At 40.6% G+C, this 27321-nt stretch overlaps 1 protein-coding gene across 2 annotated transcripts in view; it reads right to left on the bottom strand.

The window, feature by feature from the left end:
- PRKAR1B (protein kinase cAMP-dependent type I regulatory subunit beta) overlaps nucleotides 1-27321 on the bottom strand; it is a 90664-nt gene that overhangs the window by 59348 nt on the left and 3995 nt on the right. For both annotated transcript variants that reach the window (XM_027878188.1, XM_027878189.1), the window contains exons 3-4: nucleotides 20603-20773; nucleotides 17369-17460 (exon numbers count right to left, since the gene is read on the bottom strand). In XM_027878188.1, coding sequence (XP_027733989.1) covers nucleotides 17369-17460; nucleotides 20603-20773 — 263 coding nt within the window. The remainder of the gene's footprint in view (nucleotides 1-17368; nucleotides 17461-20602; nucleotides 20774-27321) is intronic.

The following is a 27321-nucleotide window of genomic DNA, read 5'->3' on the forward strand; positions in this document are numbered from 1 at the left end:
AAAAAAAAAAAAAAAAAAAAAAAAAAAAAAAAAAAAAAAAAAAAAGGAGAGGAAAAAGCAGACTCCAGTAATGGAAAACATTAATTCAAACATATTTGAAATATACTCTACTTTACATAAGACTTCATGTAACTATGAAAGGCAGACAAGTTTAAACCACTGCCTGAATTTGTAAAAACTAATTAGCAATTTCCTGACTGAATCAGTTCTAGAGAAGGTCTATCTAAGAGCACAGTTTCATTCTCTCCTACCAGTATTTTCTGTTGTTTTGCTCCCAGCTGACAGTTCCTTTACTTTGGCCACCAATTTAATACTGATTAATCCTCCTTCCCGTAGCAGCTCCCACTGATGTCCACTGAGCTCTTCCAGTTTATACAAGCTTGTTTGCAGAGATCCATTTTCAGGATCACATACTCACTTCATAATTTTATTCATCAACCACAACAGCAAAGGATATCCAAAAAGTGTTCAACATGGATATTGGTTACTTACCCTTCTTAATAAAAAACCCAGAGCACAACTATTATTAAAATAAATATACTTCACAAAGCTTTCCATTCTTTGCTTTTTGCTGCTATTCATCCGTTCCACTGGTCTTCTTGCACAGAGTTTCTGCCAAGCTGCAGATCAGGTCCTATAGCTGGATACTCCTTTGTCCTGATACTTAACACAGTTAGATGTCATTAATGAGTATTGATTTACATCCATAAGGATCTTCTACTTCTGCCTAAATCTTCTATCTGATCCATTAGCAGCAGTTAAGTGAGGACCACGTTCGTTTGAGGCACTGGAGAAGCTCAGCAGTGCATAAAACTACTTAGGCCTTAGAGAAGGAAGAGGTGCAGCGGCATCTCCAAGTGGAGTCAGCAATTCATCTTGACTCTAACCAGCCAGTAACAGAACCCACCCTGCTGTGTACGACCGTGGTGATGCTGCAGTGCTGTGTCAGGAGGCCCTTCCATCCCTGCAGCAACAAGTGGTACCCCTGCTCCCCTGATGAGACAGGGGCCGGTGTCTCAGCACTGAACCTCACGTTTTCTCACCCAAAGGGTTGCTGTTCTCTCTCTCTCACTTCGCATTCCACGCACTTTCACATGTGTAAAGGGAAAGCAGCTGTGCCATATTTTTAGCTTAACCAGTTGAAAGGAAAAGCAAGGGAAGCTAAAATCAGAAGTATTATTTTGCGCTATTGAGCATATTAATGACGCCTTTCCAAGCTCATCAACATTCCCATCAAAACTAACATGTTAATTTATATTCTTCATATAGTACTAATTATGTGTACAGCAGCATGATGGGATGTACGAGGAGCTATATCACTACAAGAGATGAAAACATAATGTTCTGATTCTGACCTCGTGATGATATACATAATTAATTAGTCCAAAGAACACTGACTATAATAGGACTAAAATGTGGTCCTGAGAGATGCTTTAAAGATCATGTAATTACAAAAGATGCTAAATAATTTTATTTAAAGATGGTGCCGGTGATGCAAAGTTCATTGAAAAGGCAGAGGAGTAAGGCAATTCTGACCCTATAGCCCTTCAGGATTGCAAAGAATGGATGTTTTCCACTTGCAAAGAGATATGAAGAAACCCTATAAAAAGCATTACTACTGTTTTTTCAATCTCATTCTTCTTCAACTATACCTGTAACTAAAGTACTTCTGATCTAATCGAATGCATAGATACGCCAACAAAAGGATTAAGGAAATTATACCATTAGAAGTAAATTATATAGAAATTCTTTCTTATGAGGGGGTTGGAACCAAATAGTATTTAAGGTCCCTTCCAACCATTCTGTGACTCTATGATATACCAAATTCCAATTAATAAGCACAAAAAAGGTTCAAAATATTGATTTACCAATTTTTCATACTAAAGACCAGGCTGAATTCCATGCAATGTCTTCTCCAGTCCAACTGTCTAGAAGTTCCAGCAATATTTAGCTAAGAAAAAAAAAAAAGATGTCCTACATAGGTGTATGTTGTCTCCTTCAGCTCCCATAGAGGCCATCCAGTGGCAAGTACAGCAGCAGAAGTCTGTTCTCTGGTTACCTACAGGCCTTTGTAAAAGGATTTGTGAGCAGAATAGTGTGAGAAACGGGTTTTTATGTCTTACTGCCTTAGCTTTGACTTTCTCTTTCAGACTATGAGGCAGCAATTTTGCAACTGCTGTTAGAGACAGCTCTCAAAGAGCACCAGGGATGTCCAGCTGCCAAGCAGCTCACACACTGCAGTGCTGCTCTGACAATAAATGGGGTTTGAAGTAGCATTTGCATCCTCTGGAGCTGCTCTTTTCCCAGAACACAAAGTGCCCTTCCTGTCTCACAATGCAGCACCTCCACAAAAAGATTTACATCCACACAGTATTCTGAAGAGTTTTAACATAAATACATATGATTTTGACAACTTTAAGTCAAGCCAGCTTGAAAATTCAGCTAAAGTGCTTTTAAGAAGTACTGCTGGTACATAATACATCATGTGGGGTTAGCTGAGACAAAGGTTTCATTAATAGCACACTTAAGAAATTCTATAGGATGAGTGCAGATTCCAAATATCTATTAGACTCACCTATAATCTCGTGCGTGTAAATAATATGAACAGGCACTGAGATATGTGCAGCAATTCCAGTGTTAAACAAGTTCACTGAAGATTTTGCAGCCACAAAACTACACTGCTAAAAGGATCTTCAAAGTCAGTTGTAACACACTGTAGGAGCCAAGAGGTAGAAGAGCTAAGACAAAATGCAGTAAGAAAGGTCTATGAGAGATAATACTTTTCCTGTGGCAGTTCATGTCTTGCTTTATACAAATGCCTGCAGACTTCTTTTTACACACTGAAGTGCAGGGCTTCACCTTTTCACACACAATAAAAATTTCAAGTAATTTGCATACTTGTGGCAGCCTCAGTTTTAGCCCTCCAGGGGTTAGGGTTGGAAAGTGCGTTTTTTTACTGTTTATATTTTCTTTGTTACTTGCAAACCTCCCCTTTTTAATAACCTTGATCACAGTGACCCCAGGTGGCAGATACAACCACGGCTGCTTTCAGAAGCTGAGCCAGACCTTAATATTTCATCATGATGCTGAGAAGCCCCTGTGTCCAAACTCAGAGTCCCCAGGATCAGTCCAGCACAGCTCGGTTGCTGCTGTGGGACTGGGGAGGGCTCATTGCAAGCAGGTCAGTAAAAGCCCTTAAGGGACAGAGCAATCAATGGGACTTAAGGTTTTCATCTCAGAACCTCCACTCCCCATTTATCCATGGAGGTTTCTCTAACAAGTCCTCAACTTTGCTCGAGTCCAGCAGCACAAACATCTGTTTCTGGGCTTATTCAGGCTGCTGAGAAGCTCAGTGAGGTGCCTGGCATGGATCTTTGAGCTGCTGCAGCCAGGCAGTTGCTTTGTCCAAACTCGACCATTTAGGCAGTTCGGTACTACCAGCTTGCCCTGCAGACAAGTTGCTTATCCAAATGAGACACAGGACCTAGATACGACAAAAAGCATTAAGTACTCTCCAACACCTTGATTTTAATAGAACTTGGGCACCTTAATGCCTTTCTCCAAGCCTCAGCCACCCTACTTTGCTGCTCCAACTGCCTTGACAGCTCCCTGGTTTCTGTCTTCATACTGCCTGGAAAAATGTCATCTGTGAGAAGTTTGCATTTTGTGACCAATCATGAAGGACAGCACAAACAAAAGCATCACCAATGCAAAATACAAAATTAACAGAGGGCAGAAAACTCCAAGAAGTTTTTCCATCTTTAAAAACCTGTGTTATTTCACAGGTATAAGGGATCACTGAGTCAGCTCTGTTCTGGTGTGAGCCAAACCCAGCATCTGTAGGGCTTTGTACTCCAGAAGGGAAGAATGTGCTTTAGAGTCGATGCAAACAAATCAATTTTAGCACAAAGGGAGACTTTTCAAGCTCCTCGCCAGAAGAAAAGCCGCCCAATGTCATTAATTACACGGTACTTCAATTTGTATCAATTACCCATCGTGCACATTAACTTTAACTTCACATGTGCGAATTTCAGCCTTGAGCCAAACCAGCTCCGAGGGAAGGAAGGACATGGCACGACCATGCTCTTCCCATGAGGTTGCTCCCTGACTGCTGAAGAGCTCCCTGATGGCAATGAAACTATCCTGCCACTGCCAGAGAGTGTCACTACGGCACCGGAACAGAGCAGCAAAACAAATAAAGAGTTAAACAAGAGATGGGGAGAATCTTAGTAGAAATAATCTCCATGTAACCTTCACATGAATTGTTCATCATCTCGCCCCTGGGCTTTAAGAACATGGTTCTGGAGTCTGAGAACAGTATTACTCTGTATTTTCTTTTCTTCCTTGTATCTCTCATGCTCTAATCTGATTCCTAACACTGTCTTGGAAGGGAGAAAGGAACTACCTATTAGAGCTGTTTGCATAATCTCCGTTGTTCCCACACAACTTAACCTTGTTTTCCATGAAAGCACCCTTTGAAAATGAAACTGTTCTAAAACCACATCGTTCACATTCATAATAACTGCATTTGTAAGGCAACTGTTTTCATAGGAAGTTGCTGGAAAATAAATCTAAATTTTCTGACATAGTGATATAAAGTCCAGGTAATTAAAAAGAGCCTACACTGAGCATGTTAAGTGATCTTGAGAGCTGAATTTGGTTAAAATCCTAAACCAGAAGAGGAAGGAACTCTAAGAGCCAAAGAGCACAGTAAAAGAAAACACTCTGCAAAAAAACTACCCTTGGAACATAAGGAAGATCCCAAGATGCACCAAATTAGTAGGTTATTGCCTTTCTAGTCTAAATGCAATTTACTTATTACCAGCAAATGGAAGGAGACAGATGACCATGAGCCTATATTAATATGCTGTATGATGGCCAAGAAACTTGATAGATGTTGGAATTCATGCAGAATTCAGTCAGGACGTGTGTGTGAGGGATCAGGCACTAAAAAGATGTGTGTTGGTAGCTGCTGCTCTGAAGATGACTGTCTGTATCAGAGGGCGAGGTGACTGTGAAAAGGAGAGCATCAAGTCCCAGATGCCACAACACACTGCCCAAGCAACTGAGCAGCTTTATTTCAACTACATTTCAGTACCAGGGCAAACCGACTGACGCTGCTGAGGACAGTTTTGATTAGGAAGGGCTGTTCCTGCAAAGTGTGGCGGAGCTCTTGTCAGCCCGTCAAGAAATCAAACCTTGTGCTCTAATAATAGAACAATAATTTAGTATTCTTGGAAATAAGTTCTAGTCAAAGCACAGGATTTAATAAATAAGGGAAGAAACGGGATACATGACATACCATTAAAGAACAGTAGGTAACCTTGGAAGAAACACAGCTTTTTACTATTTTAAACCAAGTTTCTAAAAGCAAAGGAAAATCTGCACTGATGTTGTAACCACATTGCAGAAAGCAGCTGTATGAGGAACATGGGTCAACTGCAGTGATGAAACTGTCAGGACTTGAAATCAGGGCACCACTACAATATTTTAATATAGCAAATCCAATCTATCGTGGTGAAGGTTCAGTTGGCTGTTCCGGGAATTATTAGGATGTCAAAAGGTCAAAGTCTATTTCTGGATACTGAAAAGTAATTCCCATTCACCTCATAAGATAATGATGTGCCTCAGCTAGGGAAAAGAAGAGCAAGCAAAGGTAGCAGCAAAGTCTCCTTACAAATCCTTTCAACAAAGAATAAAATAAGACAAAGTTAAATTCAGAATACATGTAAATCTTTTGTTTTGTTTCCCTTGTTTCTCCCTGGTTTTTCATGACAAATATGTCTCTCAGAATATCAGATAGATGAAAAATGCAAAGATGTGGAAAGCAGAGCTGGAATTCAGCTTAATGGCAGTAGACTTGGTCTTTCATTGCAAACCCAGAGAGGGATGTCAGGAGGTGTAGCCTTTCTGGGGACCTTGTATTAACTATAAATATAAACCAGACTATCAGGACAATAAAGTGCTTTCCTAATAATAAGAATCTCTTAATAATAAGAATAAAGCTCAAGACTGAGCAGTTTATTCTGCTTACCTCAATTATCACATCTCGAAAACTATTCAATTTATGTCTCAGCCTTTACTCTAGGACATTAATTCACATGAGCAAGGAACTTTCAAATCCTCTGGGGTTATGGTGTAAATCTATTTTTTTTTCACACAGTCATATCCACAATCAGAAGAATAAACTAAACTTGACTCTGCAAACAGTGACCATAATTGCCAATCTTTTACTCACTCAGTGCAGGATCAGCAGCACAGGATGCAAGAAAGTAGGTTAGATGTGATCACTGAAAGAGTTTTTACAAGAAGCCATCACTATGCACTGCTTGGGAATACTGAATTAAATCACTCAGGAACAAACTGGAGCCAGAATGGCTCTTTGGGCAAGAAAACAGAGTGTTCAATGCTGAGACACCAGTCCCATTGTCTGTTCAGCAGTGCAGAGGGCTCAGGGTACCACTCGCTGGGTGCTTCACCTTCTCCATCAGCAGCAAGATCAGTCGTGCTGTGCACAGCTTTCCTGATACCATCTAACACAGGCTACAACATCTCAGAGACTCCTAAATAATACCCCATCCTTTGTAGCTGAACTCAAACAATAGTCTAGCAAGAGTCCCAGTTTGTGCCTATTTCAGGCTTCCAAAAATCAGCTGGGCTCCAAGTTGGCTTTCAGGCGTACCGAAGTCATACAAGTGTTCTGTTCACAAGAGATGGCTGCTGACTCTTCATTAAGTGAAATAAATTTTCATGTCATCACATTTTGCCATCTTTGAAAATAAGCCCACAATATTCTGGAGCACTTCAGAAAGTGCTGCAAGAACCAAAAACAGCAGAGAGCCAAGTTTGATCTGAAGGTTTCAAGCAATGGAAAAATCCACATCCCAAGCTAATTTAAATTATGGATCAGTTCCCTGATTACTCTAAAAAGAAAAACTAAACTTTTCCAGTCTGAATGTGCCCAACTTCAGCCACCAACTTTTGGATCTCACATGCCTCTGTCTGTTAAAGAGACCATTGCTATCACTTACCTTTCCTTCATACATATGATAAATTCACCTTCATTCTGCTTTGTTAAACTAAATACAGTCTCCACAAACAAAACTGGGAAGATTCTCAGTGCCTTAAAATAGCATCTGATGTTGTTTTTTGGATATGCACTATTATATTTTCTTTTTAATGCACCACACAGAGAAGCATATTATACTTTTCTAATGCAAATTTCAGCTGTCAGCAAGCATGTCTTTGGATGACTTATAAATCTGAAGCTGAATAAATATAAAAAATAAAATCCCTACAAAGAAAGTGATAGTTTGGGGGTTTGGGTTTTTTCTGGATGCAAAAGGCAAACTGAAAACCCAATTTCTTTTTCTGCCTTTTTAAAAAAAAGAAAAACAGAGAGAAAGGAATCTGGTGGTGCCAAAGGGTGAAAGTATCCCATTTCGGGTAGTGTGAATATCTGAATTTAGCAGCTGACAGTGCATGGTGCGTCAGTCTCTTACAGCTGTTCCAGTTGATTCAAAGACCATCTTTGTTTCTTGAAATCTTAGCAACTGTTACTTTTTTCCAAAGACAATGATAGACCAGCTGTTACCTCACAAGATGCGATGTACTTCAGGTCAAAGTCTTTAGTAAGGAACTTGTAAAACAAGAACTAAATCATTGTTTGGGTTTGTCAGGTTTTTTGTCGTTAAGAGAGAGTTAGCAGCCTAACAGTCAAATAACTTACACTTGGTATTTCCATTAAGTGCACTGGAATGACAGGGAAATTTCATCTGGTTGTTGAGCTGAATCCACTCTTTCTATGTATAAAAAAAACCCCACCACTAAATCTGGTAGTATTATAGAATATTTTTTGTTTGAAGGTCAGTTTCTTTCTGTCTTTCCAAACGTGGTGTTAGTAAACGGATGTCATCCCATAATGGAAATGCACAGGTCTAACCATCCCGAGCGTAAGGTGGGGATTTTCAAGAGAACCTTACAGGAGTTAAACGTTCACTTCCCAGTATATATCAATCAACATGAATATCTAGTTCCTTTAAGCTCTTTGAACATCCTCTTCTAAATGCATAACTAAGCAACTTAATCACACAGTTGATCCTCCAGTACCAGTACCGGTAATACCCCCACTCGAAGGCACGGAGGCTTTCAAAGCCATGCAAGGCTGTAGAATCAGTCACCTAATGAAGACTTATTAGAGTAGGAGTAACTGTTGACAGGTTACCTACAACCCTTCTGGGGGCAAAAAGAAAGGAAGCAGCATTTTAAAGAGCTTTAGTTGAAATAAACCCTTGTTCGTCCATGCACAGAGACAAATCACTGCTTCCAGCTGCTCCGATGCAGAAGACAAAGACTTGCTGAGAAGAGGGGGTGTTCTTTTATTCAACCTTTGTGTTTAATTCTGCAAAGCCTCAGCATTGAGTAATGTATTTTCAGAACCACTGCCAGCTAATTGTTGTGTAAAGAAGCACACAAAGGCACGGTCATATATATTGCAGTGGTAGAAAAATTTTACAAGGCCTGTTAAATCCAGCAGTAGTCATAATTTTTCTATTTTATATAGAGAGAGATAAGTTTAGAATCAAGATTTTTTCATGAGCATGCATGAGTACTATTTGCCTCAGGCTGTTTTTTCTAGATCTAAAAAGGATTCATGTAAATAACTTCTCTGCTTTAACTCTGGTTTTCAGAATGGGTGACATGCTGCCCATATGTAAACCAGTGCTTTATGCAGAATTAAAAATAACCACCATTAGGCATGGCGCCGTCAGTATTTGTGATGAAGAATATAAACTGTCTAACAAAACACTGAGGGTGAATCACCACCTCTAAAAAGCTACGAACTGACACTATTTGTTTCTCGAGATAAAAATATCCACTAATACCAAATGTGTGTGCTTTTAGTTTTGTTTAAGAGACTAACCTACCCACCAGGCCAAATACTGACATCACAAAAAGTGCATCCCTGGTACAGAGTCTGATGCTGTCAGGCTGTTGTAAGGGGATTGATACCAAAGCAGATACAATCTCCTGATGACTGCTGAGAGCAGAACTTTGCATAACTAATTTAAAGACTGCTGCCTGCAGGCACCACGATGGTAATTAAAGACAATAACTCTTGGATAAATGAGATGGATGTACTGGAAAATACAGTCAGTGCTAAACTCATAGCTAATCCTTCAACGGAGAATTGGATCATTTATTTTCCAAGCGGCTGGGCAATTCTACCTGCTTTCATTTCCATCTCTGCTGCCAGATGATTCTTGTCTCCAAAATCCATAACTTTTTCTAGTTTAAGCAGTATTCCTCATTGGCAAGCTCCAATTCAGCAGGACTGAATGTGCTTCCATTTAAACATACGAATAGTTCCTCTGACATCAATAGCAAGTCAATGGAACAACTCATTGTCAAACACGCACTTTTTAAATACCATGAGGAATCAAGGCCATAAACAAGGCATAAAAGGCACAAAGAAAAGCTGGATTGCCAGGAAGTTTACCTGGAAAATACCTTGGTGTTGCCCAAAAAAGAAAAGTTCTGTTTAGCTTGCCTTGGTTGATTTGAGTTTCCTTTTTCTGGTTGCTTACAAGTAGAATTCACAGGACAGACTAATCACCCAATAGGACTGAGGATCAGAAAAAAATCCCCCACACAGTGAGGTTTTGCACCACTTTCTTCAGTAACAAACCTGTTATATGTGAATATAACTTGTATATTCACACCTCCTCTCCCTGCAAGCTACCACTCTCTGCTGACCACCTCCTGGATTTCCAGCGCAGGTGGAGCATCCACACTTTCACAAACCTTCATGGGATGCATCTGCACAGCATGCACTGGGATGGTGCTGTGCTCCTCTCTTTTGCTACTCTCAAAAAGGAGTGGGAAGAAACCTGTCCAACTCTGTTCACAAAAAATCCTAATATAACCCAAGGAAGCCCTGTTATAGACTCCACAAAGCCCTTCACCCCCGACTCTTCATGCCTCACTTTCATCATTTCTCTTTCATCTCTTATTCTTTCTTCTCATCTTTCACCTTTTCATCTCTCATCTTCTCATCCCCCCTTAACATCCACATTGGCACAACATGGACTCCTGGAGATACAGAAATTCTAGTGCAGCATCGTGGGAAGGGAATTTTTCTTGCACTGCTCTGCACACTGTAGGCACATACGAAGCATGGGCAGAAGCTTCATAGGTATTTGTTTTTTAACAAAAGAGTTAAGTTACAAATGCAAGGAAAACACAGGATGTGTAATGAATATGTCATAGCTGTGGCATCCTGTTTCTAAAATATCTTGCTCCTGAATGGTGCCGTCTTAGGTTTCTTCCACATATATGAGGCTTTCCAGCTGGCCTGCAGCCAGGGCTTTAATAAAACATGGTATTATGCAGAAGTGAATAAAGCTTATAGCAATAATAATGTCCTTGAAATTCGCTAATCACCAGAAGTTTCAAGATTTTAATATGAGATCAACAGGACAACAACTAAAATTCATGTTAGCTACGGAAAACCATTTTTCTCATGATAAATTATGCCTGTAGTAAAAAAAAAAAAAAAAACACACCCAAGTCATTACTGACCCAGATAAAGAGTGTGTTTTCTGAATTCAAAGACAATACTTCACTGCAAAGGATCTACAAGCGCTTCAAAAATTGTTAGGATGTAAAATTATTACAAATTGAAGAAACAGTCTAAGAAAATAGAAGTATTTTCAATAAAGACACAATAGTTAACTATATTAGGGTAGGGGTGACCAACAGCATAAATACAAGCTGAAGATTCACTGCCAAGGGAGCATTTCCGTAGGAAAGGATCCAGTGATTCCAGAGATCACATGCTAAGTAGGACTCAAAAGTATCTCAGTGCTGGGAAAAATTTAAAGAAACAAGAAAGACATGGACCAATTAGAGAGAGTTGAGAGCAACAAAAATGATCAGTAGTCTGAGGAACCTGGTCTGCAAAGGAAGATGGGGAGAATTGGATTCATCCAGCTGAGAAAACATAAGATGAACAAAACAACAATAACCCTTCAAGTAAACAAATAGATAAATAAATAAAAAGAGAAAACTAAATTGCATAGTGAAAGAGTTTCCCACTACTGAAGATCCAAGAATTACAAAAACAGAGAGAACTAAGAGACTTCTCCCATCCAAACACAGGAGAAACAAAATTCTGTCCAATGAGATTTGCCTGATCTGCTCTTAACAATTCTAGATCCTGCTATCTATTGAAGTATCCCTGCCCCTGGAAGTTGTTACCGCATGTATAGTTTACATACACGTGGCAAATCATCATCTTTTATGATTTAAGCTTAATTCTGATGTTTTGTATTCGGGGGACAGAGATGCATAACAGCTAATTTCCCCCCTGTGGCAGCCCTTAATGCATTTTAGAACACTATTGTATCTTGATGCTAAAGAAGCCTTGATTTGGGCATTAATGTCTTCCAAACAGTGCTATGTTTACACCCAGTAAGTCCCTATAGGACTCCACTTTGCCACGGATCATAGCTTATAACACTGCCTGACTTGCAGCAAACAGGTTACTTAAAACACACTTGTAAGAAGGTAACAGAACACTTTTCTGAAACGGGAGCAGTACAGTGATGGGATCTGCAACTTGTCTCCAATTTTATCTACAGTATCACAGCAGCATATGCCTTCCACGGTTGCCTGGGAGGATGCTGGGAAAAGCATAAGAATTTTTGCTCGAAGCAAAGTCTTGGTTGGCCTGCACAAGAGGCGTGAGTGCCAATGCTCACCTTTGCATCTGGGCCCCAAGAGGCGCAGATAATAAAAAACGCCCTTTGCTCTCCTATGTTTGCCATGCAGGAAACACACAAGAGTAAATGCAACACTGTGTGCTGCTGGAATAAATACAGCGGTTTTATCTCCTTGTAAGTTCATTTGTTGGTACTTTTTTTTTGGTGCCTTTATAAGAGCTCAGCATTTTAGTAAAAGCATTAAATACAATTTCCTTGTTTCCAAAGCAATTTCACACCAGCATAGTGTTCTCAGAAACAAATTTATTATTAATCTAAGTAATAAAATACACAATAGTACTCTAAAAGCTGTTGCAGGCAGTACAGCTGCCTGTACATTAATAATAAATGCTTCTAAAAATGATGACATTAGCTAAATATTTATCTAACCTCTTTACTTCTTGATGAACAAGTTTTACTTAGCATTTACATACAGATATGGAGAGTGTTTAACCTTTCTACTTCTTTGTGTGGCCAGGAGGCCACTGAGCTTCTGAACAGGGCCTGAAAGATGTGCCTCATGACTCAGCAGAGCAGTCAGGCACTGATGACATCTTGAAAGCAAGAGAGACACTCCTGCTGCTCTCAGTCCTGCTCTCTCCCCCACTGGTTATCCTTCAGTTATATTTCCTTCTCCTCCTTGACAATCAACAGCTTTGGTTCCAACTTCCATTCCCACAGCGGGTCACCTCTGAACTTCCTCACTGCCCACTCTCAGTGTCTGCCCCTGTCCAGTACAGACAGAGCATCCTGTCAATGAAATGATGAAAAAATACTTTTTATTTTTATCCACAGAAGGAAAACGAACAATTTCTTCCTTTTGATTCCCCTTAACCATTCAACATCACGGCAGAGCCAAGTGGGTGTACTTGTCTCCCAGCATTACATGATAAACGATAAAAAATCGTGGTAGCTGCACTGCTGGCTTAGAAGAGATTAGGTCAGTCACACTGGCCCCTTGTCACCAATTTTGACTTTATACACCATTTCACAACTAGGAGGCCTTAGAGGACGTTAATCTGCTGGATATCCAAGAGTGGGAGAGGAAATAAAATGCTGCCAAGTTATGGGTGTAATTGTATCTTTGCACAGACAGAAATCCTTCCCTGCCTGACCGGAGCCAGAGCAGCAGGGAGGGCAGCGGTGCCGCCCCCGGCTGATCTCTCCCTCATGAAAAACTCTCAGATGTCACAGCCCAAAAGAAAGAGGAAAGTTTACTCAAACTCTTAATGGTCTGCAGAATGGACCTGAGTCACGAGATCACATTTGAACCAGGAGGGATAAGATCTGCAAGGAACGTCTTCCCCTTACCCAGCCATTAGAATCTCTAGAACAGGCCACTGAAGACAGCATTGGAATGTTATTATGTGTGACTTCCTACCACCATTCTAGAGGGACATTACAAAGATAGAGGTGCACTTTCTGAAATAAGCACTGTAATTTCATCTCTGAGGTCTTTTCATTTGGTATAAATGCTATCATCAAGGCTTTTATTCAATTTTTTTTTTTTATTTTTGCTAGGACTTCCTCTTGGATCACAAGGGCAATGAAGAGCAGAGAAACAAGATGGCCTCTGCCCTCAACTGATATTAAAGATAAACTTTTGTAAAGAATATCACCTATGAAAAACGTTTTGTATTTATAAGGCAGAAGTCCCTCACAGCCATTTCACTTTTCCCCAGTATAACAGAAGAGAGGGTGAAAATCTCGTACCTGTCTGTAGGTCCAGCTCCACAAACTGTTTCTCTCAAGGCTGGTTCATCCTTGAACAGACTGCAGAGCAATTCCTAATTCTTCTGGGTGCACAGCCTGGTCTTCTGCATCAGAAGATGTTCTGTGCTGCAAGGAGCTCCTTTAGAAGCTGTTTTGCAGGACTGTTCATATGTAAGGCTTTGGTGAGCACCAAGCCAGGACCAGGGTGGTGGTCTTGCAGTGATTATAACTAGCAGGTTTTTAGAACACTCTCTGCGTGGAAAAACTGTCCTCCTGGTGACCACCTCCACAGCTTCTGCAGGATGTTTGCACACCAGCATGAACTATGCTTTTCCAGGACTTCTCGCTGCAGTCACATCTGAGCTTAAGTAACATGTTCCACTGCCCACCCAGCAAAACCCTTTTGGAGCCATCTCTTCCAAGAATTTTTAAGTAGAGTCACAAACGAAGCAGAGCACAGAAGAAACACAGAACAAAGGGCAGAACCCCCATGTGAGCATGTGGACAAACCCTATGTCATCACATGAGGTGGGGGAGAGAAGGAGAGAGAAATTAAGAGTCCTGTGGGAAAACAGTGGACTGCCACATCACTCTGCAGAGCTGCATTGTTCTTCATAACATTAACAACTTCTGAACAGTTTGGCAAAAGTTGTTGGTAAATAGCTCTGCTGCTTTTAGTACTGTTTCAGTTACAGTTTCCCTTTTATTGTACTTTTCAGTACCATTTTACACCAGAGGCTCTGGGGGTGTGTGCAGGACATAGATGGCAACCCTTTCTGAATCACAGAACAGGGAAAGATGTGATCTAAAATAGGACTTGGAGAAAAATATTTCAGACAGCAGTGCAAAAAGATGCTTGTTTACCTTAACTTCAGCATGACTTCTCATGCAATCGATCATTCCTATGGAATATCTGACACAGAGATGATATGCTACACTCTGCCTTTATAAATAAGGGTTTATGTCAGACTTAAGGAGCTTCAGAGCTGCCAAGCAGCAAGTGCAACACCAATCACATGGATGGCACAGCCATAGAGCAAACTAACATAAATATCTTTCAAAGAAGGAAAAATGTAAGAGTCATTCCTTCTAAACGAGGAATTAAGCCTTGATTGTCCATCCTTCCCACACTTGAACACCTCCCACATTTTGGCCAAAGATGAAATTAAATGAAACAATGACACTGTTTTCAGTGTAGAAAGCACTGAGGAAAATAAACACCAACACCGCCACTGCAGCACAGAAAACAAAATCACCCTGCCTCACTTTCCACCAATCCCAGAACCCAAATGAAGTCCTGTACCACTTGCTTTACTGAACTTCAAATCTGCATCAATGAGATGCAGACTGGAAGTGTTGGCAGTGGTATGATGATGGCTCCAGCTTGCTGGCTTCTCCATGCTAGACAAACACAACCAGACAAGGGCAATGGAGCACAATGTCAAGAGTGAGCTCAGTAAAATGCAAAGAGAGAACAATCTATTTGTTTATTGCAGTCTTGTCTACAGAGCAGAATGCGTGCATCCTTCTCTGGGTTCCTTCTTTTTTTTTCTTTTCCCAGCATCAGCAATACCCTGCCGTGCTCATCATGAGGCTTGGATGAGGCCACTCAACACATCCCTGAGCAGGGGGATGGTGTGGACCTGAATATGCTCCAGTGCAGAACCCAGAAGTTTCTAAATCTTTTGACAGCAGAGGCAGAATATACCTGGTCAAGCTATAGCTAGAGGGCTGCAAAAGCGAAGAGTCTACAACGCAACATGAGAGTCTGTGCACATCACTCCTATCACATATCCATGACAGGACAGTCTGCCTGACAGAGGTAAAGGGGACACAGGGAATGGGTAGGAGAGACCACGTGATCATGATGTACAATCAGGAGAGTGCCAGAAAAAAACCCTTTTCCTCCATTTTTTGTCTCTCACTCTACTTTGATAATATGTTACTGAAATGTCCCTTTTCCAGCCCTAAAATCTATCCTGCCAGTGCCTGTCACGTCAGCATGCTGACAGTATAATCAGGATTTATAGCAGTTCTGTACAAGAATTCTCTGCCGTGGGAGAAAAAGCTAGAAGAAATGTGCAAAGTTAATCCTCTTCTAATTACTCCAGAAATCTGCATGTTAACGCGGTACCATTAAGACTGCAAAGTAATTAAACTGTGTAAACATCTGCAAGAAGGAGCAAAATTTGCACAGTTGGAACGTGCTTTGACTGCAAGGATTTGAGTAGCCCCACCACAGGACTGTTGACTGTGCTGCTGATGTTCTGTGCCAGAACTAAAACCATCAGTACAGACATTTCGCTCTTTCCAACCATAGAAGCACAGAAAAGTGGGGTTGGCAAGGACCTCTCCACACCACTGTCTGCTGCAAGGCAGGACTGACACTGCTTATGTCATTCCTGGCAGATCACAGCCTAATCTGTTCTTAATGGCCTCAGATGGTGGAGACTACACAACCTACCCAGGCACTCAGAGACCTCTTCTTGGATCTGACTTGACTCTCTCCTACTGCACTTTAAATCTGTTATTCTTTACCCTCTAGCCCACACAGCAGTTTATTCCTCATGTACTATTATTCACACACAATTATAAGCTATTATTGCATCTCTCTGCCCCAACATCTATTCTACAGGGCAACCAATCCCATTCTTCCTTCAGAAGTGATGTTATCTAGGTCTGTGATTGTTCCCCTCACCCTTCCATGAACTTCCTCCAACTGTTTATTCTTGAAGTTCAGTGCCCAAACCGGACACTGTTACAGATGAAATCTTTCCAATGCCAGGACTTGTCTTGCATGTTCTGTTTATTTACCCCAGTAAAACATTATTATTTTCAAAATAGCTTGACATTAATGACTGTTATTCAGAGGATGAGTCACAATAAGATCCACATAGTCTTTCAAGGAACTGCAAAACCTGTCTTATAAAGGTGTTCTCCCTGCCTAAGGATACTTCTCTGCCCTTGAATTAGTGACAATTCATCCTGCTTTTACTAAAACATTTCTTCGTCCTGTCAGCATCATTCTGAACTCTACTCTTGTCTCCAAATGTTTTAGCAGCCCTTCCCATCTTTATGTCACCTAAAAACTCAACACTCATTGTCTGTTCCACCAAGGTCACTAATGGCAATAATGATGAGAAGCAGACCAACCCCTCCCACACTTCAATACATCTTTCCATTAGAATGATGGACTTGTGATAACTGCTACTTGGTATGGCAAGCCAATCAGTTTTGCAAAGACTTCATGGTGGTTTCACTGAAGAAATTCTCCCCTTGTTTTTTTATGAAACCATCATACACATTAATGTCAAAAACGTTACTACAAGTCAAGCTGTTTGGCCTCCAGCATGACTCCCCCAGTCACACAACTTGCTACTCAGTTCTAGAAAGACATTTTCAAGTTTTTAAAAGTCACACTGGCTGCAGTTGAACTCCTTGGTCTCCTTCGGGTGCTTATACACAATTTTTTTGTCCCAATTTTTCAAAGAACAAAATAATTTACCTGTAATTCTCTTTCACCTCTTTACAGACATCATGCTTTTTCTTTCCCTCTCTTTCTGCACTTGACCTATCTTCCCCGAGTTCTCAGAAGTAATGACAAATGCTTCTGAGAATGCTTCAGCCAATTCCCTAAGCAATATAGAATACAGTTCATCAGGCACAGCTGATTTGAAAATTTTACATGTGTCTGAATACATTCTAACACCTGTTCTTGTCCTTTTTTAGTTTGTGATTTTACCCTCTCTCATAATACCATAAATCAGTTTGAGGGTGCACCTAGTATGACTCAAACGCATCAGTGAGAGTAATTTCAATTCCTGAGCTAAAATTTAATTTCATTTCTTGTCCTCAGACCAAGATATTCCTTTAAATCATAAAGCACCTCATACCTTCGTTCATTGTCATCAAGATGAGCAAAGAGCACATTCTTGGAGATGGCCTTTGCCAGAGCAGTCATAGTTTTATAGTCCTTTGGAATAACCTGTGGAGAAAAGAATGAAGGGTAATTACATGCCTGGTTGTATTTTTTCATAGATCATGAAATGTACTGAAAATTCCATTTTTCAAGAAAATGGATGCAATTTGATTTCAAACACTGAGACAGGATTAGGCTATAATATAAAGCTACTAATAAAGTAATGAATTACAGTTTTGATAATTTGAGGATAAGGATTGGTTTTCTCAGAACAACACCCAGAAAAGAAATATAAGATCAGGGATGAGTGGTGAGAAGGATATCCAAAAAATACTATAATTAGCAGGTACTGGCAGCTCTGTAGTCTCCTTTCAAATCTTTTGGACTAAGGAAAACATATTTCATAATGGTTTCCCTCCCCCCCCAACCAGTATCAGAAGCAACCTACTTTTAAAACTAGGTAATAAGCAACATTTCTTCAGGTAAAAGGTAAAAGTGATGCAGAACCAGTTCTCACAAAGAATTATCTACATTTATTTCATTGGGAAATACTTCACTGTGAAGCTCTGAAGCTAAACTCTGGCTTCAGACATCATTTGTATTGACTGCTGTAGTCATTAGACTACTCAAATTGAGTCTAGAGAAGTGTATGTGTATAAACTGCATGGTTGTATCAGAGTGATATGTAATCTAATTTATCTAAAAGTTTAAATTCCTCAGTGCTAAACAAGCAGTTGGATAGTATGTTATTCTTGGGTTTTACTCTATCAAATGAACATTAGACTGAATTGCAGTCCTGAACTCTTGCTCTATTAAGAAAGAATACGCAAGCTGTTCAGCTTACTGTTGATGAGCCAAAAGGGTAGATAATCAAATCACTAAGACATTCAACTCCAACCTTTCTGGCTGATTCTGAAATACCACAGACTAGCCCTTCTCAGTGCAAATTTGCAGCAGTGAAAGCCACAAGGCTTTGTGGGTCTGTTGGGGCAGGGACAGAGAAAACAGGGGAGAGATTCTTGAGATGTAACCAGGCATCTGACCAAAATCCAGTGCCGGGAAGAATCGCTCAACCATTTCTTACGTCAATCTTCCAATCATAATGAATCTTCTCTTCAAGTTGATAACTCTCTTTAGAGCAAAATTCCTGTTCTGTTAGTTGTTAATCGTGTTATGCCAGATGTGTTGACAAATAATGCTTTCTCTAGATCGGGAATGAAACAATGAAATAACCCTCCGCAGGGATCTTCCTCGGTGCTCCCCAGAATGGAGCCATGCCATGTGCTTGCTCAAATCACAGAGTTAAATCTCTTTTGATTCTTTCCTCCAGCAACATAACTCACTGCCCTGCCTTTAGCACTATTCATTCTACAGCTCACTCCTTGAAGGGAACCTTCAAATTGGCTTATGACCCAGATGTGTTTCTATCCAACACCTGAATTCAAGCCAGAGGTTCTTCCTGACTACTATCTAAAATTCCATCTGTTTCCAATAGTCTAACACAACCTTTGACTTGCTTTTTATGCTTTTAGCTTTCATAATTTGTCCTTTCAGTGTCTACCTTTATTTCTGTATTCTAGAAATCTCTGTCAAAACCACACATCCATGGGATTCACTGTGGGATTCATTTGCTTATGGCAGAAGACAAAACACTGACACAAACTCTTCCAAGTTCTATATTCCTTGCAGCATCTGCAGCTTCACAAGAAATGATCCCCTACTTTTTTATTATTTAATTATTTATTATTTAAGCTCAGCCAGTTTCTAGGAAATTAAAATCATAACAACACTAATCACAGAACACACAGAATATGACCTGTATTGCTGCTTCTGGTCCTTGCCTACCCTCGCTACTGTTTGGACTTAATGGTATCAATGTCAAAAAATGAAGACAACAAAGTTAACTTCAGGTTCCATTATAAACATAAAAGAATTACTTGGAGGGTAGTGAGGAATATTTCCTTTGATTTTCAGAAGAGTCAGATGGAACCCATAATAAGCTCAAACAAATATGATCTCTTCATGGAAGTTTTTAAGGGGAGTATGGCAAACTGCACAGAAAGAAGTGCTTGAAAGTGGCTTTTGAAGTATCATGCAAGTTTTTTAACAGTGCAGGGCATTAACAGCTCGACCACAGTGGTGTTGAAATTTACTGAATACATGCAAGAGTTATTTAACTGCCACAAGAATACTCCTCCATACTTGATTTAAGGATGACTGTCTCTCCTGATTCTTTGTTTCTTGGGACAGAAGTGCCCAGAGCAGCCAGTGAACTTGTATCATAAGCAGATGACAAAAGCACATCTGACTGCAAAGGCAAAAAGTATTCTGCCAAGAAACAGTGACTGACAAAATGTATTCCCATAAAGAAAAAGCTCTTTGAGTTAAAGCTAGTCCAGGCGTGCACAAAAGCACATTAGTAGCATCTGTCAACCTTATGAAATATATTTTGAGCCTGGTTCCCTAAACAAACATGACATATGCTATTGTAACATCTCTCTTTTAATAACCTTTGAAAGCTTTAGCCAGCTTCAAACTATATTGCAGAGTTATTAAGAGATATCAAAGCTACAACATAGCTAGATACTTTTGTGAAAAAGGCAGTTAAAAAAAATAGAAGTCCAAATTAGAGCTCCTAGTGAAGAAATTACCTCATTTGGGATTGGCATTCCTTCAAAGACAACAGTCACATGAAATTGCCCAAGCATGGTCAACAGATCTCCAAAATCTGGTTAGGTGGTAGCCAATCAACACTGAGAACCACACTGAGGAAACCTAAATGACTTAGGATAGAAGAAAACTTGAGGTAGAATTGCCTTCTGCGGGGGTGAGGCAGGGGAAAAGCAGGAAATGCAGCAATAAAAAAGCTGCTCTCCAAAAGTGTGAGGTTCTGATCAAACTCAGGAGATGCTGAAGTCAGTGATTATCAAGAAACCAGCTGAAAAATACCAATCCTGTGAGATGGGGAAACAGATGAGCAGCACATCTCAAAAAAGAAGGAACAGAGAATGCTGAAGCCCCATTGATGGTGAAAGCAATTAGTCAAGGATGCAGCAAAAGAACTTGAGTGTGAAGATGGTCAAGCTGTGCCCATGCCAGAGTGAGAACACCGTCCTACAGGCTGACCCCTGAGTCCAAATTATGGGCAAAATCTGACTCACTGAATTGTCCTGTACCTCTCAGAGTCAGAGAAATGGTAACACATTACCTTTCTGACATACGAAACAGCATCTTCCTCAGTGTACACTTCTGCACTGACCCCCCCTCTCCTGCGCCGAGCTTTGACCACTGGGTTGGGAGGAGGAGGGGAAATCTCATCATCATGAGAATCAGACTGGGAACTGGATTTCTGCCGAGCCAGTATTTGTTTGCATTCCTCCTGCAAGGCAAAAAGAGACAATAAAACATCCCTTACCCATGTAGCTCACTTGCTGCATATACTCAATTCACTCTTCTTTTATGACTTATCAGCAAGGCCTTCACTTCTACGTTTGGATGGCTGTCAATTTACACATGTGTACTGCTGAAGGAAAATGAAAAATTCCATGTGAACAGCATTAACTACAATGTGTGTACAGGTGTCATCACTCCAGTACTTGACCTGTTCAACTCTTTCTTAGACATAATGGAAACCAACGTATATAAACTGCAGGCGTATCTTTGCAGCTACTCCTGGCTGAGAAAGCAAAACAACAACCCTCTTTTGCTTACTCTCCAACGGCACAGCTGTTATTTTCTCAGTTGGCTTGTACATAGCTTTGTCTCTTGTACAGATAATGTATCAGAAGTCACACACTGATATATTACATAGATTCCTTTATCTTGCTCTGCTTTGCAAGCTTGCTATCACCAGAAACAACAAAGATGCTCCCTACTCCAGAATCTCTGCCATATAACAGATTTACAATCAATGGGGCTACTTCCAAGCAAATAAGATCCAAGGCAGGCTCCAGAGGGCTATGAAAAATGATGGCTGGCCTGATACCAGCTGGACAATAGGGAGGTTATTCTCCAAATTTCATGCTCATGGAACAGACAATAAAATAGGAAGGGGAATCCCTGTAGAGAGAGTAACAAGAGCAGGAAACAGTATAGTAAACCTCCAGTAAAGGAAATCAAAGTTGCAAGACTTTGTCAATTCATATGCTGAATTTGACTTCTAAAGAAGTGAGACAAACAAGATTATACATAATCATAGTATTTTCCCAGAGCCCCATGTTCTACCCCTCAGCTTCCTGGGATTCAAGGGAAAGGAGTAAAATTCCCTTTGCATCTGTCAGCCACAGGAACAGGGGCCTGTCTGCTCACACCCAGCCCACATTCTCACCCCCCTGGTACCCCCTCAGCCTGACATCCTGCCCACAACACACCCCAACAAACTGCCCTTACTACTTCATCAGTGCCTTCTTGGCTGGTTCATTCTAGTCTTGGGTGATCCTCCCTAAAGGCAAGGGAGAACTGGAGATGGGATGGACCATATGTCCTGTTCTCAGCTTGTCTGATACAGGAAAGCAAAGGGCACAGGCAGGAGAGACACGAGCACTGTAAGAAGGTTCTCTGGTGCAGCATTAGCCCAGTATTTGCTGTCATCTCCTATATTGCTGTAAGCAAAACCAACACCCCGATAGCCTCAGTGTTATGTTGATTGATGTACAGGTATCTAGTTATCATCCAGTGGCTCCCTGAACAACTTGAGTACTTCTCAGACCATTCAGACCAGCAGCATTGCAGGCTACCCAAAAGCAAACACAGCAATGCTGAGCTCCCTGCCCACCCCCTAAACCAACATTCCTTCCACAGGGGTGCCAGAACCTGGCCTCCATCTCACAAAGCTAATTTACAGTGAGACTTTCCAATCAAAGCTAAGATATGGAGTCAGTGGAGGAGGGAGCATCTGGGAGCACCAGCACTAAACAAGTGGCAGATTACCAACACAGCCAGTTGGTCTCACTGACAGAGGAAATGAGTTATCAGTAACTCATCAGGTATGACACCAGAAAAGGGCAGTACAGAAAACTGGCACAAGCTCACAGTCATTAAGCTTGCAAGAAAAATGGATGATTAATATATGTTTTGCCATTGATGTTTACAAATGTCCAACAAATCCAGCCATGCCACTTGTCTTTTCTGGTCTTATTCCATTTTCTTTCCTGACCATCACCTCCATTGCCCCTCTCATTAGCCTAATGAGCTTTTGACATCAGTCTTTGATGCACTATTTCTACTTGAATTAAATAACAGTATTTCCCATGCTGCATTACTCAAATCAACAAGTCACACATTCTTGTTTTGAATAAGGGACTACTGAAATATTTAGGAGACAAGCTCAGAGATAAAATGTAGAGGGCTGGCTAAAGATCTGACTTCTCAGGATCCTGACCTGCCTCAAAAAGTGTCAAGTTCTCTCTGAGATCAGTTGCAGTTTTTTAAATTGGGATTATAACACCACAACTCCCAGACCATAATACAATTGAGCTAAGTGCTGTAACCAAAGAAATACAGAAAAAAACTTGCATTCCTATGTATTAAGTCCTTACTGAAACTTTTTCACTTTACATCCAAATTTCAAATAGCAGCACTAGATATGTAAAAAATTACTCAGCTAGATTTTTCCTATCATGCAAGAACTGCAGGTCCTATTTAAGCATTCTATTAGCTTCTTCCTTACACCTCTCTGACTGTCTCTAGATTCCTTAATTACAAACAGGCATTTGTAGAAACACAAATATTTAAAAAACAAATGTGTGTATTTATAATAATTGTATTTCATTTATCTCATGATTCAAAATGAAAGTTATGGCTGAAGAATTTCAAATAACATTGCTGACTATTGCAGCTCACATATCTCTGACGTTAACGTTTTCTTTATATTAAATGAACACAACCAAATGCACCTTCTTCATAGGTTTAAGTGAAAGTTAATGAAGACCTTTCTGAACAGTAGCAGCTCAAAGTACACTAAAAGGTAAGTACAACAAGAGGGCAGTCAGTTAACTAATGGTATGCAGCCCTTACATAGTTCTTTTCATACACAGTATATTTACTCAGAGAGAAGGGCAGTAGTTTGCCCCATTTGAATATCAAATACACACTTTTCTTTCAGTACACATTGCATAAAAGGCACTTCCAAGGAATTAATAAATAATATCTCCTCTGCCCCAGCACAGATTTATACACAAAAGAAAGCTCAGTGAGATAAAATTAATACTACAAAGCATGCTCTTAAATACTTTTAGAAGCCAAACAGATATTAAAGGATTATAAAAGTGAGTTACTGTGTGATTCATTTTAAAAGGAAGTCTCTTCACTACAAACTCCTTTTATATAAACAGCAGACAGTTGACTGGCCGGCTTTTCCATACGCCGCTATTTGTAGTCTAGGTAGGATCCCCATTCCTGAACTAAAGCGTGCCTTTTGGAAATAAAAGAGTGTGCTCTGTCCTGGTTTAAGCTTTCAGAGAGACGTCTTCCATATATCCTGGGGTAAAACTGCACAGATACAGCCAGTATTTTAAAGGAGGAATCAACTGTGTGAAGAATAGTTCTTCAAACACGGATCTTCAGATGCGGCTTGATGTGAATCCTTGTGCAGAACTCAGTTTCAAGTAAACACCTCATCATCTTTTGTTGTCATGACAACAAGTGATAGCTCTCTCCCTCTCTCTCTCTTTTCTGATGGCACTGATAACTCACAACCATATTGCCCAATTATGTCCACCTTAAAATGAGAAAACACATGGAAGACACAACTGCAAGACAGTGTAATTGCCTTTGACCAAGTCCCTCTGAGCATCTTGTTCTCTTCACACCAGTGCCTTCCCTGGCTTCAGTGGAGAAGCTCCTGACTTGTAGGACATGTAGGGTCTGATCCAGACTTTGGTCCAGTGCTGTTTTAGGTGACCTTGCTCAGATTTTGGTTGCAGCTGAGGACACAAGTCTCATGCTATTCTGTGTCACATCTGTGAGACCCAGTGGACATCTCACATATTTTAGGGAGCCTTCAGTGGCAGTAGGGGACCAGGTGTGCACTGCTGACTGAAGCCCCCAGTGTCACTGCCACAGTCCACTACACCCCAAACCTATAAACCAACAAGGCTGTGCAGCAATAACACTGTATTTCATGTATATGTAATCTAATCCCACTTCTGTTCAAACCATGTCACCAGTGACCAAAAACCTAGCAATAGCTTTGAAAAGTCTTTCCTAAATGATTTTTTTTTCCCTCAAGCACACTCATAAAGTTTTCTGACTGGCAGACATGGATTATCCACATAAAATGTGCAGGATGTGCGGTTCATGCACAGGTAACTAATCTCTCTTTGCACTGCAACTGACCCAGAGGAGATGCTCTCAATCCAGGAAGGTTTCTAACACCCACCCACCACTCCTGGAGACTGACATGATGATTTATAGCAACCAATAAAGGCCAAAGGCAAAGTACTTTGCTTTGCTGGAAGCACAGAACTGCCTGATGCCATCACTGAAAGCAGGAGAAATTTGGGAGGTCCTAATGTTCTTTCCAGTCTTATCTGCCACAACAGACAATCTTTATGATCATTCAGCCTTGTCATCAGAGATTATTCACACAATCTCAACTATTTTTCCACTGTCTTCCCCACAGGATGTGCTGCCTTTTCCTCTACAGCATCTCTAAGAAATATCTTTAACATCCACTCCTCTCACTAATGTGTTTACCCACTCCACAACTTGCATTACTATTACTATATCCTCTGTGGCCCCTCTGCATCTCAGCTCATTTGTAATTTCAAATCTGGACAAAATTCTCCTGCCAAAAATCCACCTACTCTAATGACACTCACACTGCATCGCTGACCTTCTGCAGACCCTTTCCTGGCATCCTTTTACCTCCCGCAATTTGTTAACACTTCTTGCCTTTCCCCCTCCCCAGTGTCTCCAGTATCTCAACACATCACCACCTCTTCCCTACTTTCTTGCACTCTCCTCACAGTAGAGAGGTTTTGTTACAAAACACAGATCCTATTTTTGATACCTCTCACGCACTGCCTGGGGCTGACTACAGCAACCACAGAGGTCCCACCTGAGCTGATTTCCATCCAGCTCTTCCCAGTACTGACATCAGAGGAGAGGCAGGAGCAGAGGATGCCCAAGCCTGCTCAGAAACACAATCACACAGCAAGGGCAGCTGGTGCTCCCATCACTGTGCTTCTCTCAGTGTCTCAGGTAGCTCAGGTATGTTCCCTCATTTCTGACCACCAAGTAGATATCATCCAAATGCTTTGCAAGCTTTGAAAGACACAGAAGTATTCGTCTTATTAGTCTCTATGAAACTGCTTAGTTAATGCATTTTTTTATATAGTTTTTCCTCCATAGGATTTTCCTTCCAAACCATAACCTCTCCCCAGCCTACCTGAAAGGAATGAGTTACACTTAGCACGATCACCTGTACTTATAAGAGCGAATTTTATTGGCTTGGACAGGTTCTGGTGGGAATTACTGACTGAAAAATTTCCTTTGGGGACAAAATGTAAATACTGAGAGAGAATACTGTTGCACAAGAAAAGCCTAATGCTCAAATTTTGGTGCTCGAATACCTTTGGTTCTGAACTTCTTTATGATAAATAAATACCGAGTATTTTACTTCACAGTGAATGAATTTGTGGTTCACTCCACGCTTTCTTTTCGATGCCAGTTCACAGCAAACCTGTCACACGAGCAGTACTGGCTAACGCCGCCAGGAGGAGCTACGTGCGGCAGCGCAATTTATTTAATGACAGGTGGTTCGGTCCAGGTTTTCCTAAAATTCTCTTTTCAATGGTACCTTAAGGCACGTACCATCAGCCTGCATCCATAAAAACACTGCCAATCCATTGCAAACCAAGACAGTAATTTTTTTTTTTAGAGAAAGATAGTGTTTCCTGTATGAGCTGAGGGCAACAGGGGGACCTGGATAGAGCTCCAGAAGGTACGAGCAAAGCCCGGCTCAGCCAGCACAGCCACTGCTCTGAAATACACTGCTTGCAAAATGGCTTCAGCAAAGCACTCAGCAATGCCCAAACACACCCTGCAGGTTCCTGCTGCCTTCCCTTTTTTTGTGCCATTCTCTCCATTAGTTCTACTCTTTATTCTATTTTTTTTTTTTCCGTCTGAACAACAGTCGAGCTTAGCCTGGCAAGACAACTCCACCTTTGATCATACAATCATGGCACTAAACAACCTGACACCAATTAAAGTTTTGCAGCCTCAGTATGGCTGAAAATACAAAGCTTTGCCTGTAACATCTTAGTAATTAACTTTTTCTACATAAGGTGAGAATCAGAGATAAAATATGGCTTCCCTGTTCTTTCTGCTATGCCTTCTTTAGTCCTCAAGTAAACAGAACCTAATTAGAGCTACTCAAATACTGCCACAATTTCTTAGCTAACATCTATTCCCCCACTTAAAAAAAGACAATTAATGCCCCAAAGGGAAGGGCTTCCCTCACCCTACCACCAACATGAAATTCTACAGTTACAGGGAAAAGTAAAACAAACAATTTAAAAGAAGCGTGACAGTTTTTAAAATCTCAAATATCTAAACTATTTGCAACTATTTTCTGTGCTCAAGGGCATGTTACAGATTTTTACAAAGCAGCTGTTCATGTGATCAGAGTAGATGTCATCCTTAAGTCTGTAGGTCACAACATAAGAAAACTGACTTGCGAACTTCAGTATATAGAAATACAGGCTGATTCCAAACAATTACTGGCATCTTAAGACAAGCAGGCCCTGACAGTATTAACTGAACTGAAAAATATTTATTAAAGTTCTCCTACAATTATTTTCAGAGTTTTCATGGGTTTTTTTTAATATTGTACTTGATACAAATAAGCTGCAAATTTAGAAAGGCATCAGGCATTTCTTTCAAACCTGGAAACTCTTCCAGTTGAAAACGATGACTGTGACGTCA

Source organism: Empidonax traillii, unplaced genomic scaffold, assembly GCF_003031625.1.
Source record: "Empidonax traillii isolate 1590-97213 ecotype Southwest subspecies unplaced genomic scaffold, ASM303162v1 scaffold39:size2480183, whole genome shotgun sequence".
Classification (NCBI taxonomy): domain Eukaryota; kingdom Metazoa; phylum Chordata; class Aves; order Passeriformes; family Tyrannidae; genus Empidonax; species Empidonax traillii.